At 39.4% G+C, this 18779-nt stretch overlaps 1 protein-coding gene across 1 annotated transcript in view; it reads left to right on the plus strand.

Annotated features, from left to right (window-relative positions):
- The first annotated feature begins 221 nt into the window (after positions 1-221).
- The window catches only part of OPN5 (opsin 5), a 44879-nt gene continuing 26321 nt past the window's right edge, over positions 222-18779 (plus strand). The window contains exons 1-4 of the mRNA XM_025383608.1: positions 222-373; positions 4664-4783; positions 9936-10106; positions 13363-13697. Coding sequence (XP_025239393.1) covers positions 244-373; positions 4664-4783; positions 9936-10106; positions 13363-13697 — 756 coding nt within the window. The 5' untranslated portion in view covers positions 222-243. The remainder of the gene's footprint in view (positions 374-4663; positions 4784-9935; positions 10107-13362; positions 13698-18779) is intronic.

The raw sequence follows: 18779 nt of genomic DNA on the forward strand, positions 1-18779 counted from the left end.
AGGAGAAAATGAAGGTTTGGATAATCTGCCAACTGAATAATTGAGTAATGACATAATTGGATCATTGAAAAAAATGTTAACATTTTTACCAGTTATTAATTAGAGAATCATGCATGACCCTGGGGACTTGCTTTTTGTTTTAAAACAGGAGCCACGATTATGAAATGGTTCAAGCTGGCTTATTCATGTCTGTTGAGATCTCTTCTGGTCTGCTTTTCAGACTCCTCCTGGTTCGAGAACAGAATGGCGTTAAATCACACTGCCCTGCCTCAGGATGAGCGCCTGCCACATTACCTTCGAGATGGGGATCCCTTTGCTTCCAAACTTTCTTGGGAAGCGGATATAGTGGCTGGCTTTTACCTGACAATAATTGGTAAGCTTCCTTAATTCTTCTGTGCAAAGGCTGCATTTAGAAAATTCATGGGCTGATATGTTAATTTTGTCAAAGGATTCTGGTACTTAAGTGGATAGTTTAGAGGAGGCGAAGAGCGGGTAAGGGTAGAAGATGGAATGGCATTATGGCATTCAATAAATGTTTCCTAGAAATGACTCTTTATTATCATTATTACTGGGAATAAAATTCCATTGATAATCTGAGAACTCATAGCAAAATTATTTATCTTGAGATTGTATTTCATTTTGGTTACTTTGGGAGTAGATTTACTTTCTGAATACCACAATTAATGATAATGATATTTTATTTAAACAGAGTGCTTTTCTTTTATGTTTGTGATATAATCATAAGATTTTAGGTTGAGAATGGGCCTTAGAAATAATCTAGGTCAGTCTCCTGTTCTCACAACTGAGCAAACTCGATTGTGCTGTAGTAATGGTGGAAACACTGAGTTTACTTCACCTAAAAGTAAAGCTGCATCATGACAGCATAGCTAAGCCATTTTGGTGAGAGTTGAAAAATGTATTGGTGTTAAATGGAAGAAAGTCCAGGGTCAAAAGATTTTTGTGCATAATTGACGAAGGGGTGCACCTGCTTCTAGACCGCACAATCTCATTCATTCAGTAGCCACATGTGGCTTTTCCAAATTGAAAGGGACTGTAGTGTAAATACTTACCAGATACTGAAGGCTCAGTACAAGAAAGAGTGATATAAGATATCTCATTAATAATTTTTAAAAATTAAATACATGTTGAACCTACAACATTTTGGGTATGTTAAGCTCAGTAAAATACATTATTAAAATTAATTTACTGTAAATTTTTAATTTATAAATTAAATTTTTACTTGGTACATTTTTACTTTGTTTAATGTGGCTACCAGAAAATTTTAGTATCCATATGTGGCTCGCATTTCTGGCTTACATTGCATTTCTATTGGACAGCACTAGTCTAGACAATTAGGATTTAACCACCATACTGTTCTTAAATTTAAAATTGTTGTTTTAAATTTGGGTGACCAGTGTGAAGGTGGGTTATGTCTTTAGGTTTCTTTGCCTTTACTTTTTTCAGATGTTGGGTCAAACTTGCTCTCTTTCTCTTTTCTCTTTGTTTCTATCTTTTTCTTCCACCCTTCTTCCCTCCCTTCCTCCCTTTCTCTCTTTTTCTCCCTCTCTCATCTATTTATTACTGGCTAAGAATTTCATTTAACCTCCTGAAATTAGCAAAACTCATTAGAAAATACTTGATACCCCTCTATGGTCAGTGCTTGAGGCAAAAGGAACTCATGCGATTCAACCAAATTCTGCTGTAAAGTGATTCCCTGGATCCTTGTCTTTATTGTTGTTAGTGTTTTACTAGTTTACATTCTGTTTCTGATAAATGAGTCCCCATCTCTTTTCCACATAAATATATATTGAGCACCCACTCTTTGCCACTGTTTTAAGTTGCTGGGAATAGAGCAGCGAATAAAATGGGCAAACGTTCTGCTGGAACAGCGACTATCTTACCTCTGTAAAATCCACATTGCATTTTTATTAAACTTAAGTACTTTCAATTACCAGAAAAGGCAGAAAAATAAGCAACTTGATCGATTGAATTTAGCATAGCTCCATCACTTTCAAGGAATGAATTAAAAAGTAACATCAATAACCTGACAAATCTCTCCAGACAACACAAAATAGAGAGGCATGTCAGTCTATTCCCAATCTTTAGCAGGGAGGATTGCAGGAAAAGGCAACCGGGGTGGGGGAAAATCAGAAATTCCCACCTGACGCACATGGAGTTGGAAGGAAAATCCACAATCATATTCCAGTGGGTTTGCTGAGATGGAGCAAGAAAAACAGGTTCAAAAATAGTGCTTGGACATGGGGAGCTTCAGGAGGATCAGGGCACTGGGAGGTGCAGCCAATGGTATGTTAGAGAACAGTCATGCAGGGTGAGGAGAGGGGTCAGCTGGAGGGGTTTGGACTCACCTTAGATCCACTTCTTGGACTTGGCTGTGTGTCTGGTTTTCACTCTCCTAGAATAGGCTAGTGTAGATGTGAAAAGATTCCTTTTTTTTTTTTTTTCCGAGATAGAGTCTTACTCTGTCACCTAGGCTGGAGTGCAGTGGTACGATCTCAGCTCACTGTAACCCCCACCCCCCAAGTTCAAGTGATTCTCATGCCTCAGCCTCCTGAGTAGCTGGGGCTACAGGTGCGCACCGCCATGTTTGGCTAATTTTTGTATTTCTTTAATAGAGACAGGTTTTGCCATGTTGGCCAGGCTGGTCTCGAACTCCTGGCTTCAAGTGATCTGCCCCCCTCAGCTTCCCAAAATGTTGGGATTACAGGCATGAGCTACCGCGCCTAGCCAACATGTGTCTGTCCAGATTGCTTTTAAGGGGCCAGAGTGGAATAAACATTCTTGGTGGGCTTTGCTAAATACTAGAAGTCTTAAGAGACAATTGAAATATAACAATATAAATCTAAGTTTGAAATACAGGAGACAGAAATTACAAACCCATTTTCTACCGTCCACACTTTTACTATTATCGTAAATACTAAGTTTATTAATAGTTAATATATATGACATTTTTATATCCATAAATGAGATAGGATTTTATCATCTAAAAGTGTCCCTACTTGGGTCTTTGTCTTCTTAATCTGGTTGTCTTTTCACTAATATTAAGAATAAATTTGCTTTCTCCTGACACTTATCTATAACATACTGCTTGTCAGAATAATTTACATGTAATGAATAGAGAGGTGACTATTTTTTGATAATGCTTTGGGCACTGGGTAAAACCTTAGGACGCAAGGTCAGTAAAGAAAATGTAAGGAAGGAAAAGTAAGAAAACAAATACTTTCAAAAGAGAGGTAGACAGATAAAAGGTGTTTCAATGAGCCTTGGGTATCAAATGAAAATGGATACTTGTTTTCACTCTTTTTGGATACAAAGTAGGTGGCATTAAGTTTATAATTTTTCAGGCCACGTTTTCTCATTTTGCTTTCCTAGCTGGTTTCCTTGAGTGAGCCCTAAGTTTCATTATAGTTGGTTTGCTCTGGAACTCCGTAATCTCTTTTACTTTTCTCTTCTTCTGCTCTATGAAAGCTAAAGAGGTTTTAATGGACCATTAGGCAGTGCTGACTCCAGGGAGTCAGAATTTCCTAAGAGCACAATGCAGTTAGCTCCTGGTGGTTTCACACCATCAGCTGAATCACACATTTCTTTCTTTGCCCCCAAAATGAATGGTGGTGGAGAAGTAGAAATTAAAACAGCAAACTCTGGGTTTCTCCTGTTAATACTCTCCTTATTCCTTACTACTAAAGGCAGCTGTACCAGATTCTCATTTATACACAGCTACACTATGAAGCAAGAATTCCTGAAGAAAATCTACTCTACATGTTAAGCTATGGAAGTAGGTGTATTCTTTTCTTAAATAAAGTCAGTAGGGATTGGGTCTTTTTGGATTTAAACTGGGTGTGTAAGAACTTTCGAACAGTTTCATTGTAATGCCAAAGGCAATTAGTCATTAATAAAAGGATATGAAAAAAGTGGGAACACACTTCTGGCATTGTTGGTAGGTTCGGTGGGTTGAGGGTCACTTTCTCTCCCCTTGGTGGGAGGGACAGTGCCCAGGTTCTCGATTGTCACCCACTTACCCTTGATGTCTAGTCCAGTAGCAGCTGAAGGCTGTCCTATCTGCCAGACACTCAGTGTCCATGTCTCCCAAAGAGGCAAAAGTCCTGGGGCTTCTCTGGGAGATGTCCATTTTCTCGAAGGGAGTTACGCCAGCCATACCTGGCCTCTGCCTCTCCTGAACACTGGCGCTCCCTTAGGAGTTCACAGTGATGCTGAAGGCACCTTCTTTGGTTGGCTTCATCTTCAGAATTTATCAAGAGCTAAGGGTTTAACCCTACTGATCAGAGGGAGGGAGTTCTATAAAGCCAATAATCTATAAAAATGGCTGAGGAAAGTGCTCCACCCCTGGGGGCCAGGACAAGAACTGACCATTGGGACTCCCACACTTTCCTGAGCCTCGCGGGGAAGTTAGCGATGCCTTTTTCTGGGTAAGTTCAGTCTTATAATCCCTGACTCCTGCCCCATTGGCCTGTCACTCACAACTCATGCTTTTTATTTCATCTTCTTAATTTAGATTTTTTTATTTAGAGTCCTCTCACTACCCTCTAAATCTATGGTGTCCATTTTTGAAGTTGAGAAGTGTTTCATATCTGAGTGAACTCTAAATCCTAGTGTTAACGATGGGAATTTTTATTTTTCCTTGTAGGGATTCTGTCTACATTTGGAAATGGATATGTCCTTTATATGTCTTCTAGACGAAAGAAGAAGCTGAGACCCGCTGAAATAATGACTATCAATTTAGCTGTCTGTGATCTGGGGATTTCAGGTAACACAACCATGCTGTTTTTTCTTTGTGGGTTTAAACTATGCCCCATTCTAAAGTACTCACTGTCTCAGACGTCACCCCCTGACATCTCTTCCCTTCATATCTCCTTCCACTCTTTGCTTCACAAATCATCTTTCAGACTTTTGTGGTAAATCAATGGGGTGCTGTCCGGTTGACAAGATGATTCATTTAATATTTATTGAGTCTTTTCTGTGTGTCAGGCATGTTAGATGCTGAAGGCACAATTTGAAATAATACATGATACCTCAGATGTCTCAAACTGTAGTGGGCTAAATGATTCAGAAACCAGAAATCAGGAGGCAAGTCCTGGGTCAATATTTTAAGCTTCTTTACACCTCTTCAACCCTTATGGAAGTCTGATTAAAATAAACATCAACAGGAATCTTGAAGGGTAAATGACAGTTGAAGACAGCTGAGAGGTGAATATAAGAAGAGGAAAGAAGTGCCCTGCTGATGATATATGTAATCATGACTTAGTGACACATCTGAAGCATAGCAAGCTTCTGGTTCAGTGGTCCTCAAACGCAACTCACAAAATATCATCTGGGGAAGTTCTGAATTAGGTGGTTGAGAATGTTACCTGGGCATCAGGATATTTAAAATGAGAATCTACAGGTATGTTAATGTGTGGCTAAAATTGAGAACCACTGGCTTCTTTTTCACTTCTCTAATAACACGGCAAGGAGGAGTTGGAATAAAATTTCTCCTTCACCATAATTCACTTTTAAAAATACAAACCATTTTAAGTAAATCATTCTTCACCTTCTTCTATACAACTTCAGAGTTGCTTAGACGGACTCTAATCTGTCCTTGAATCCCAACACCTGCTTTTATCTTCTGGTTTTTAGGTCATTAGAGTCGGGTAATCTGTTTGAACAGTATACAGCAGCTCCTCTTACCATTAGAAACTTGTTAGTAGTTTCCCATCAAAAGCCTTCTTTAAAAAATGTTTTCTGGCTGGGCACAGTGGCTTGCACCTGTAATCCCAAAGCTTTGGGAGGCTGAGTTGGGTATCAAGTTTGAGGCTAGGAGTTCAAGATCAGCCTGGGCAATGTAGTGGGACTTCACCTCTACAAAACAAATTTATCCTTGAAGTCTGGGTATTGGGTAAAACTACAGAAAACAAATGAACAAAAAATAGCTGGGACTTGATGAAGTTCAGGAGTTCAAGGCTGCAGTGAGTTATGATAGTACCACTGCACTCCAGCCTGGGTGAAAAAGCGAGACCTTAATTTAAAAAAAGAGTTTTCTGATATTTGTTTTTCTCTTCATAAATGGATTTTTCTGCCAATCTCTAAAAACAAGGCTCAATACTAATCCTCCGTGTTCTGAGTCACAGTTTAGCACATAGCAGATGTGTGCTCACTCAGAGTTTCGATGGTCTGGGTTATCTGGGAAGGCTTTACTGAGTATGGACCTGCATAAACATTATGAACCCTTATGATGAATGCACATGCACATTAAGAAGAACACGACATGCCTGGTGCTGTGAAAACAATCAGGACGAACCCCAGGGGATTTGTGAGGCTGCAGAATGGCTGCCATTTTCACCCGTTGCCACGCGATGGCGGTGTCGCAACAGGAACGGTAGCTTTCCCGGCCAGCTCGCCGCGCGGGCCCCTCAGGTGCTCTACCTGGTATTGAGTTTAACATGCCTGAATGAAACCTGTCATTCCAGCCACCTCCTTCATCGGTGAATAATAGCAGGCTCATTGCTGAATTAGACTAGGCTTGAATAAAAATGTCCTTAATTGGCCTGATGCATTGAAACATGCTTTCAGCCAAGCAAGTCGGCTCTGGAATGGCACAAACCACCTCATTACTCTGCTTATGTCTTCAGAGTAATTCACCAGAAACCATTTTCTTTCATATAACAGCTTTCTCTAACCCAGATCATTTTTTCAACTTCTGAGCATCTATAATACATTTTCCCTTCCAATAAACCTTAAAACTTTGCCTGCTTTATTTTTTTCTTGCTCAGCTATATTCCATTATAAGCACCTCCTAGAGGCCAGATGTATGGCATCTATGCAACTAATACTTGTTGACTAAATATCAAGGGCTCCCAGTCGTGCATATTATATACACGTGTTATATTAGGCTAACCTCTTAGGAGAAAGTCGTGTTATATTAGGATAACCTGGGCGGGGGGAGGTGTTAAAATGCCTGAACTCGCTCCAGATAAGTGACAATATTGGGAGATTTGTGGGGAGGGATGGAACCCTGGATGCTGATATTTCAAAGCAAAGCAAAACAACCCCTCCAGCAATGCTAATGTGCAACTGGGTTCCGGAAACATTCTATTAAGCGGAAGAGAGAGAGAGACATTCTAGATGACACCCCAAAGGTTAATCCAAAGCTCTACTGAAGAAGGAAGCCTGAAATCGCTTTTGCTAATCAGGATCCCAGGCATAACATGTAATTTTACTCCATTCTGTCATGTTCACTTGCCTTTTTGCTGCCTTTAGCACCCACCTGGCTGACACCCACCTCAAGCCTTTTAGTTTGCTGTTTCCTCTGCCTCTAATCCTTTCCCTCCAGAAGTTTGTTTGACTTCTTTCCCACCGATTTAGATATCTACCTAAATGTCACATCTCAGAGAAGTCTTCCCTAATGTCTCTACGTAAAACAACGATTTCCGTCTACCTGCCTTCTCTGCTTTATTTTCCTTCGCTGTACTAATCACTACCTATCGTTCTGTCATACCACGTCTTATATTACAATTTTAGGTTTTTTTGAGTGTGTCTGCTTTTCCTGTTAGAAAATAAACTTGTCAGTCTTGATGTCCACTTTGTCCTCTAGCACCTTGCTCTGTGTTTCTTAAACACTAGGCATTGAAAAATTAGTTGTTGAACGGGAAAAAACCCCACAAACCCAAATAGTTATTTTACACTCCATTTCCTTGTGGACTTACTGGAATTAGGAGGCTCTCATATGAGGGCACCCAGTCTCGCAAGCTGAAAGGTGGCACTAGCCGTCTAGACAACTAGAGGAGATGTGTGTCCAGCTTGCAGAAGGCACTCGGTACATATGTGTTGATTGACTGAACTAACAGGAACTCCTGAAAACTTTTGTATACCATAGAGTAATACACCTGGGAGGGCTGGGCGCTAGCACCTGGAGGCTGTGAATATCAGTTACTTAGCTTTCCTAAAGCATTGAGGTTAGGGAACCTTCTTTTGTGATGTAGTTCAGTTAGAGGTTTGAAGAGCTTCCTCAGCACATTTTATTTTTTTTTATTTGGGGGACCGAATACAATAACTGAATACGGAGGGCTACAGGGTATTATGTAAAAGTAGAAGAATGCTTTCTAGAAAGTAAAAAAAAAAAAAAAAAAAAAAAAAATTCTAATGGAGGCCCGAGGAATAAATAATTTAAATCTTAGAAATCTGGATCTGGTTGTAAACAGCTTGGACCTCACATTTACTGAAATAGCTATACCATATTTGAATAAGACATAACTTAACAGAAGAAGAAAGAAAGAAAGAATTGAAACAGAAGGAAATGTGGAAATCTGGTTCTAACCTCAACAAAAAGGATTTTTAAATAAAATTTCTAAACAATTTTTTTAAAACAGTGAATTTTTTTCTTTGAAAAAGATGACTTAGAAGCTGAATATATAAAACGGGTGAAAAAATTATCTTTCCTGATTGACAGAAGGTGGAGCATGGAGCCTTGGCTGCTTAATATTTCTTTCCCTAAATGACCTACCTACTTCCCCTTCAGGGTACTGTCCACTCTCTCTCTCTCTTTCTCCCTCTCTCACTCTCTTGTAGAAGAGCTTCATGAATCCTCTGGGGTCTAGGCAGGCATACACATGAAAATTGCTGGGCTATATAATTATTCTCCCTACTTCACCTCCCCGCATCCTATTGCTTCCCTGTGAATATTCAACTTTCTGGGGTTTCTTAAGCACTCTTTATTCATTGATAATAACTAGGAAATAGCAAAAGACTAAATATGTTCTATTTTTTAAATAAATAAAAGGACAAATTCACATTTCAGAGAAAGTTGTCCATATCATTCTTTAAAATGTGTCTGGAACTCACACCTTCTTTCTCCAGTGCTCTTTAGAATCTTTATTCTCCAGAGTGCTGTTAAACCTCCCCCTTTTCTATATTCACAGCAGTTAGTTCCCTGCTTCTCTAATTAAGGCTTTCTCTGATAGAGAACCTCTCTCTTTCCTCTCCCAAACCCCATTCACAGACACTTAACTCCTAAAGTACAAGGTTATCTTGGGGTGTTAGAAACCATATTCCTGCTAGAAGGATGCAGCTGCCAAAAGAAAACAGAAACCAAATTCCCCTTTGCATTATAAGGAATCTCATGCTTTGTACTGGTTCTAAAATATCCCACTTGGAGGAAGATGAGGTGGATGTAAATCACCATTTTGCATATTTTTTTGTCTTTTTCCTCTTTTTCTTCATTTTCTCTTTCTCCATCTCTTCTTTCCTCTATTCATTGAGACAATTTTCTGGGAGTTTTATTATTAAGAAAAGTTGCATTGGTCCCAGGAACGTAAGTATGTTTCAAAAACAAATCTATTAGTAACCAGCATTAACCGATTCAATGAGAAAAAAAGTTATGATCACCTCAGTAGATGCAGAAAAAGCATTTAATAAAACTTAACGTCTATTTCTGGTAAAAAGAAAAAATCTGAACAGACTAGTGTGAGAAAGAACTTCTGTAGAATAGACAAGTTGTGCTTGAAGAGGGTATTTTCTCTCAGAGGTTTTATATGTTGCCCCTTTCTCTATGCCTTTCGAATGAAGGACTGCAATAAAATGTTAAAAGTGACAAGATTGTTGTCCCTGGCTACTAGTATCATGTCTGTAACTCCTGAAACCAGGTCTCTTTGAGACAGTTTTTTCAAAAGTAATACTTACTTAAACGTTTTCCTTCTATATCCTTTCACTGTCTTTGGCTATTGGGATGACTGAAAGTCCTCTCTGGGTAGCTCCAAACTGAGTTTATTCATAGATAACTGCTGGACTTTTATTAATCTAGGAACGGGTGTGTGTGTGTGTTCACATGCGTCCTGTGCTTTAGGGGAGGAGGTTCAGGTGAGTTGAGGTAGGCGGGGAAATAGTAACCAGAGGAACCTCTGTTGACAAGTCACCTGGTGCTCTAGTTGTAGGCAAGCCGTTCACCATCATCTCTTGCTTCTGCCACCGCTGGGTGTTTGGCTGGATTGGCTGCCGCTGGTATGGATGGGCTGGATTTTTCTTTGGCTGTGGAAGCCTTATCACCATGACTGCTGTCAGCCTGGATCGATATTTGAAAATCTGCTATTTATCTTATGGTAAGTTGGCAGGTTTCTCATTCCCTGACAGTTAAAGCTAGGTGGATTGAGTGTTAGAACTGTACATGTTTTATGCAGGTAATAAACAAAGATTATGAACAACCTCAGAGATCAAGAATATTTCTATTTATAGCCTATCATCTTGTTCTGACATGTTTAAGGATTTTAACCGATGTCAAAGTAGACTTCTTTTAATACGTATTTTATAGTAATGTCTGGTGTTTGGTTACAATGCTTTAAAAAAGTATCATTTTCTTGTAGAGCGTGTAAGCTTCTATCATGTTTTCCATGCAAACAAAAGAAATAAAGTGCATCGAAAGGGTGTTAAGTCCAAGAGGTTTAGCTCATTCCCCACCTAGTAAGTGTAATTGTAAGAAAAGCTGTTTAAGATTCTCCCTTAGGACTCACGCTCCCTGTAATTTCAGAGATAAGGAATTCCAGAAAGTTCACCTTCAAGTTAGAGTCATGTAGCTGTTTCTGCATGCAAGGACACACATGTAGAAATATCCCTCAACATATTTTTTTTTTTGTGGCGTTGGTTGGTAGAAAGATGAGTGATTACAAGAATTGGTGAATCAGCAGAATATAAGTTTCCAGGGCCTAAATATATGTTTTTTAATGATTAGACCATTCTACAGGTTAAAAATAATTTCTAATACTTTTGTTTCTTGGAGCTCTCGGAATTTATTAAACCTGAGAGAACTGCATTTGGGCCTTTAAGTTTAATATTGAGAACCAGGCACAAACCAAGGAATAGTACAGGCTTCCTCTGGATAAAGCTGCTTTGATTGTCAATCTGTCGATTAGAGTGGTTGTGACGGGCGACAGACTGTGGTGTCAGAGCAGGGCCTGGAGACTGAGATGGGAAAAATCAAGTTGACCCGACACTGTCAATGTAGTAGAATTTCCCTTTATATTGTTATAGATTACATTCCCCAAACTCCAAAGAATCCCTTCTTGGGTGGGTGGGAGGTGGGAGCTTGTGAGCCATCTTCTTCATCATCCAGCACTACTTTTTTTTTTTTTTTAATTTACATCTCCTTTTTTAAACATTTAAAACTTCCAATAGAAATAGCTTGAATCAAAATTTCCAGTAGGATATAAAATATACAACTATACATATTCTGTGTGACGTCAACCTCTAATTCTTTCTATAGACTTATTTTTGCTCATACCAAAGAGATTTTAGATTTAACTGTCAATTTTATAGATAAGAAGGCAAAATAGTTAAACTTCCTGAGAGTGTTTGAGGAATACTAAACCCTGATACCTCTGTTTTTAAATATTTTCTTGAGTTTAGGCTTTGTCAATTAAAGAGATGATGCCGCCCACTCCCAGGATCATTGCAGGCCGTAACTCCATATGTGGGAACTGTGTATGTTTTCCAGCTTCTTCTAAGGTTGAACCTCAGTAGTGTGGTTTCATCATTTAATCTGATGCACTATTAAACCCTCCACACAGCGTCCCAGAATGTTGGAATTAGAAGGTCGCTTGGGGACGTGTAGACTTTTCTCCCATGTAACGTGGTAAACTGTTTTAAGGCATCCCTGAGAGACGACCACTTGGCCTCTTCTCGAATAATTCCAGTGACCAGTGACGGGGAGCTTACTACTGCACAAGGCAGCCCATTCTCTGATTGGTCTGCTCTCATTGTTACAATGTTATTCCTTATATTAAGACAAAACTGCCTCCCAGTAACCTCCACCCATTGGTCCTAGTTCTGACTTCTGGAGCAACACAGAACCAATCTACTAATCTACTCCCTCCTGTACTTGACAGCCTTTCACCATACTGGAATGTAAGTATAAAACACCTCACAAGTAACCCTAACCATAAATGCTTATACGTATGCCTATGCACATTCCCATGAATATATGTGATTACCTGTGCCAATGTTTCATTGGTTTTAGTGGAGAAGCAAGAGCTGAGTTATAATGTGGCTACATGATTGCTACCCCTATCTGGTTGGGCATGAAATTTGCATTTCATGACACAAAATGCCACATATTTGAAAAAAAATGGAGACAACAGAGTATAGAAACAATGTGTTATATTTCTTGTTAGCGCTAAATGAGATATACTTACACAGGAGTAAAACTTTCACGTTAACGTAGCACCTTCTAGTCTGCAAAGCAGGCCCCTTACATTATTTTATTTAACCCATATGCAACATAGTCTTGCATGCACAAGGTCAGTCAAAGACTAGACACAGAAGAATTAGGCCTTACTGACTTTCCAAACCCCACATTGCACTAAGCAGAGGCAGGCTCTCAGTCTATATTGAAGTAAGCATTTAGCTTTTATTGAATATATTTTGATATTTCTTCTCTGCTGACACAAAACCTAGGCAGTAAAGAGTCACTTTCCCGGCCCTCTTCGTTTGAGGTGATGAGTGAGGTGTGAAGGTAATTTCTTGTGGAGGCTGCTGCACTTAATCAGGCCGATCTGTCTTTGGTGGTTGTGTTGAACTCTGAAAATGATCACTAGTGCTTTACAGCTTTTCTTAGATGACTGCACTATTTCCTCCGCTTGGAATTCTCTTTTGGTTAACAGAAACTAGTGCTGAAAAACGGAGCTCATTTTTTGTCTTCCTGAAAATATCTTCACAGAATTACTTTGCAGAACATGATGCAACCTACCTAGATTCTCTGCCTCTCCCGCTGTGGCTGTGTGAGTGCGATTGTTGTGTGAATGATGTTTGAAGATTCCAAACCTGCTCCACAAATTACTAAACACAGTCAAGCACTTTAATCTCAAACCATTTGTGTAATGATCACGAGCCACCAAGCCCCTTCCACAAGTTCTTAGGAAGCCAGATGAGACTAGCAACACAAAAGCTGTTAGGAGGAAGGGCATTTTAAAGACACAAGCCATGTTCTGTGATTCCTCACCTCCCAGAAGGATTTTCCCTGGATGATCCACTAACACACCCTTTCCGAGATGTTTTCTCAAGGGCCTCCATTGTCTTCAGCATCCTCTCATCTCTTTCCTGTCCCTTTTCCCAGCTGTTGTCACTTCTCCCTCCCAAAGCTCCCAGATGCCTAGAGAAAACCTTCCAATTGTGTTCTCCTGGAGAAAGGCCCAAGCTCTGGAACTTTTTTCCGTTTACTCCACTCTCCCTCAGGCTTCAGTTATCTGCCCAGGTCTCCCAGAAATCAATGGAATAAATCTTTGGAGGTGGAATTTGACATATCGAGGGGAGGTATCTGGGTGTAGGGCAGATTACATCCGGGTAATGCTTTTCTTCCGCCTCCAGGGGTTTGGCTGAAAAGAAAGCACGCCTACATCTGCCTGGCAGCCATCTGGGCCTATGCTTCCTTCTGGACCACCATGCCCTTGGTAGGTCTGGGGGACTACGCACCTGAGCCCTTCGGAACCTCGTGCACCCTGGACTGGTGGCTGGCTCAGGCCTCGGTAGGGGGCCAGGTTTTCATCCTGAACATCCTCTTCTTCTGCCTCTTGCTCCCAACGGCTGTGATCGTGTTCTCCTACGTAAAGATCATTGCCAAGGTTAAGTCCTCTTCCAAAGAAGTAGCTCATTTCGACAGTCGGATCCACAGCAGTCATGTTCTGGAAATGAAACTGACAAAGGTAACTGCACTAATATTTTACACACGTGTTTTCTGACCACTTACAACTTCATAGGGTAAAAAGGGTAGGGAACAGGCCGGGCGCGGTGGCTCACGCCTGTAATCCCAGCACTTTGGGAGGCCGAGGCTGGCGGATCACGAGGTCAGGCGATCGAGACCATCCTGGCTAACACGGTGAAACCCCGTCTCTACTAAAAATACAAAAAACTAGCTGGGTGAGGGGGCGGGCGCCTGTAGTCCCAGCTACTCAGGAGGCTGAGGCAGGAGAATGGCGTGAACCCAGGAGGCGGAGCTTGTAGTGAGCCGAGATCGTGCCACTCACTCCAGCCTGGGCGACAGAGTGAGACTCCGTCAAAAAAAAAAAAAGAAAAAAAAAGAAAAAAAAAAAAAGAAAAAAAAATGGATAGGGAACGTTGGAGACTGAGAGAACTTAGAATCTCTATTCTTTACATAATTCTGAACTTTGTTGATGATTGGCTAAGCCTTTCTTTGTGGTATCTCTCTCCTCTTTCTGTCTCTATTTCCCCACTTCTCTCTTCTCTCTCTCTCTCTCTCTCTCTCTCTCTCATACACACACACACACACACACACACATTTTTAATATCTACCAAATTTGTATAACCCATCCATTGAGGGCTTATCTTCTCTACTAAATAGGGTACTCTGGATTCATATTCATTATTTCAGTAATAAGGATAACTTTTATGAGTCATATAATGCCTCACAGTATTTACTGTGTTGCATGGACTTTGGGACATCATTAGGGACATTCTACCTCCTGAATTATTTATAGTGTAAGAATTTACCACATGTGCTTTACCATGGGAAGCTTTTGTTAAGAACACGAGCAGTTTCTGCAGGCTTGAGTACCTTGGTAAATGATAGTTTCAGAGGCGGCAGTTCTTTAGATATTGTGGAGTAAGGAAAAGAACAAGACTAGAGTTTAATCCCATCACCAGTACCTGCCAGGTTTGTGACCTAGAGCTAGATATTTAGCTTTCTTGAATCTCTATTTCCTCACTTCTGTAACAGGAATAGTGATATCTGTCTCATTGGGTTAAGGTGGGAATTCAAAGAGATAAAGCATATTATTCTGTCATCTGGTGCATAGAAGGTGTTAAAGCAACCGTGGTTTCTCCTTTTTCCTTATGACTGTAAGGTATTACTGGTAAAGTCTAAAGCAGTGGTCCTCACATGTTCATGATTTTTTGCCCCTATACTGAAAAAATATTTTCCAACACATGCCCTCAATATTAAATGACATACAGGTAATACCATCAAGCTTTGTATTAGTTATTAACACCCTCTTATTTAACCCCCACATTTTTGTCTTCTATTTTAAAGATAAAAATAAAGGTAGATTGAAGTTATAATTACTTCTTCCTGTATCTCAATCAATGATGTTGATTGCTGTCCTACCTTCAAGTGTTCTCACGTTCACTTTGGAGACCACTGGTCTCAGGGACCCAGAGAAACACAGTTCCCTCCAGATAAGAGATGGCTTTTTAGTAAGTCAGAGCCTTGGTTCTAGTAATATGCCTCTCTCCAAATTGCAGAATTTTTGGAGTTATGCAAAGATCTCTTGGTTGCATATTGCATTAGTCTGCTCTCACACTGCTAATAAAGATGTACCTAAGATGGGGTAATTTATAAAGGAAAGAGGTTTAATTGACTCACAGTTCCACATGGCTGGGGAGGCCTAGCAAACATGGCAGAAGACAAATGAAGAGCAAAGTCATGTCTTACACGGTGGCAGACAAGAGAGCATGTGCAGGGGAACTCCCCTTTATAGAACCATCACATCTGGTGAGACTTATTCACCATCATGAGAACAGTATGGGAAAGTCCTGCCCCTATGATTCAATTACCTCTCACTAGGTCCCTCCCATGACACATGAGAATTATGGGAGCTACAATTCAAGATGAGATTTGGGTGGGAGGACAGCCAAACCATATTACATATTGTGAGCTAGATTCCTGATGGCTCCAGTTGACTGTTATGCTCAAAGTCTATGTGCCGAGTAGAGGAAGCTTTGAGGGACGTTTTCATCACTCTAAATCTGTACTGATAGCTTAATAATAGAACAGTTCTTGGACAAAAATGCAGATTCAGAAAGCATGATCTTCTTCTGTCTTATAATTGGCTATAAAGTAGGAAAATATTTTCACAAAATGAAGCATTATGAGTTAGGTTCTTCATTTCTGGCTCTCCCTTTAGCTCTTATCTGCAACTTTCAAAAAAGAAATTTAAATAAATCAATCCCAGTTAAAGTTGAATTAGGTTTAATGCAAATCCTACTTTGTATCAGGTACTATTTTGGAAACTGGGCAATTGTACCAATGATGAAAATTTTGCTTTTCAATAGTTTATGGAAGTGTGCCCAGGAAACGATGTGTGGACATTCATCACACTGGTATGTGACATTGAAGTTTACTTTGTTGCCCTGTAGTTTGACGTAGCATACAGTTGCTGCATTGTCTGAGAATGTGCTTTCTTTTTGCCATCCCACTCACCTCTCTGTTTGCCATCCACTATTATGTCATTGGCCTTGACACTTTGTTGACCTTGCTCAATAAATCATCTCTCCTGTCAGTTGAACTGCTCAACTTGACCCTCTCACATTCTAGCATCTTGTTCTCTTGTGTATTCTTGAGGAGTGAGCAGTTTGTCTAGTCAATGCTTCCGGAGCTCATTCTACATATGAGGTATAGCTCAGCATATACATTTAATTTGATTTGTTATTATTCTGCTTGACTTGGACTGGGTAGATAAAATAGGCTCGCCCTAGACCAGGTTAAACGAAATGTTAAACAAAGTGTAGGAATACATATGTGTAATTTTGTTATATATATATGTATATTCTTTTAATTTATATACTAAGTGATATTATAGCACATAATAGGTAATACTATATTAAGAATGTGTCTATATTTTGTTTATATAAACCTGTATTAAAATAAGCTAAATACAAAACATCTCTAATTATTAATATTTGTGCAGAAAATTTAAGCTAAAATTCAACCCATATTGAAAAATGAACCTAGTCAATGTTTAGACCAGTCAGTGCTTCTAGAACTCATTATACATATGAGTCAATGTTTTTGGAACTCATTATACATATGAGGTATAGCTCAGCACGTATGCCATTTAATTTGATTTATTGTGTTATTCTGCTTGACTTGGACTGGGTAGATCAAATAGTTAGGCTCACTCTAGACAAGGTTAACCAAAGAAATGTTAAATGAAGTGTAGGAATTCATATGTATAATTTTGTTATGTATATATGTATATTCTTTTAATTTATATACTTAATGACATATCACATAATATGTAATATATTAATAATGTGTCTATATTTCATTTATTTATGTACACATTATATAAACCTATCTTAAAATAACATAAACACAAAATGTTTCTAATTATTAATATTTGTACACAAAATATAAGACAAAATTTAACCCATATTGAGAAACAAACATAACTACTGTGACATCTTCTGTGCTAAATTTAAACTATTTTTAACTACTACTCAATTTTGACCTTGATTTTTCCTACTGAGTAAAAAAAATAAGTAGAAACCACCTTATACTGGACCCTTCCATAGCCTTAGCAACCTTTTTGCTCATTTAGCTACTGCTCAGGATTGTCAATTTGCTTGCTCACTTGGTGCTTCTGATCTTCAGAACAGCCTGTTCTAAAAGCTGATTACTTAAAGGTTACCTTCCGGGATTCTGAGATCAAAATCAGTTACTTTTCTGTGTACTCTAATTATTTCTAGCTGGGTTATTACTGGGGCCAGTATTCTGAGGGTCTGATCTCGTGAAGCTAAAAGTTGGCATTCTCTCTGCAAGCCTTTCTCTACTTTGTAGCTTTCTTCTAATTAATTTTAAAAATCAATGGTTTTGCTAGACTTTTGTAGCAGCCTGAAATTTCACAGGCTACAAACAGAGGTGTGACATATATATATATATATATATATATATATATATATATATATATATATACACACACACACACACACACATATACATACACAGATAGATATAGATATGATTATCTTTATATTTCGATGACTCAGCATAATCTCATTTCTATGCCTGCATTTGACCTTGTAAAACTGATTTCTTATTGGACAATCAATATAAATTCTGTCAAATCAGTAATTTCTCTCCTCTTCCCAGGATTACCTAAAAGTTTCAGGAAGGTTTTCACAATGTCGGTGCTAATGGGTAGGTGACTCCTGGTCTGGGTGTTGTCATTCATTGACTCTGACATTGCTGTGATATTTAGGGTTCCTTGTGGTCTTAGTTACAGTTTTCATGGGTCACTTTGCATCTTCGTTGTTCCAACTATAAGGCATCTTTAGGCTCATCAACACTGTAAGCTACTTCCCCACCCTTCCGCTGAAACCCCTCAGGTGCGTCTTGGGTCTTGGCTGGGACCTTGGGAAGTGAGACACATGTTTTCTGCTTTCACATCCCTGAGAATTCTGTTGTTCTTCCATCCCCATCCCCGACCCTTGGCTATTGTTCTTCCAGCCCCAATCCCAGCCCTTGGTGTTCAGCTCCGTGGGGTAGGTTCAGGACACCTTCTCCGGGTTGGTTACCAACTCCTCTGATGTCCCCACTTGCGTTTGGGGTGTAGGCCCTGTACCTATTTGGGAGTGGAAAAACTGGCTCTTATTTCCATGTACATCCTCTAAATTTTTCACACAGTAATCTTAATGCCCTGAGTCCTTTAAGCCTCTGATTGTGGATACTTAAAGTCACTTTTTTTCCCTACACTCAAAACCCTTTTTCTCAATTATTTTTTCTCCTGTGAGTTTCAAATTTCTATTTTAAAACTCAGAAGCTGAGAAATGAAGGTTTTACTTCTTTGGGTACTTTTGCTTATAAAAATCTTCACACAATGCAGTGAACACTCTTGCTGCTGATTAAATAAGGGGAATGGTAGAGTCACTGCCTGAGGGGTTCTTCCTACCTGCTGCACAAAGAAAGACCACGGCATTGCAATAAAGAGTTTAATAGACATTAGGCCAGTCATGCCAGATGGGAAATGGAGTTAGTACCCAAATCAATC

This window comes from Theropithecus gelada, chromosome 4 (genome assembly GCF_003255815.1).
Source record: "Theropithecus gelada isolate Dixy chromosome 4, Tgel_1.0, whole genome shotgun sequence".
In the NCBI taxonomy this organism is placed as follows: Eukaryota; Metazoa; Chordata; class Mammalia; order Primates; family Cercopithecidae; genus Theropithecus; species Theropithecus gelada.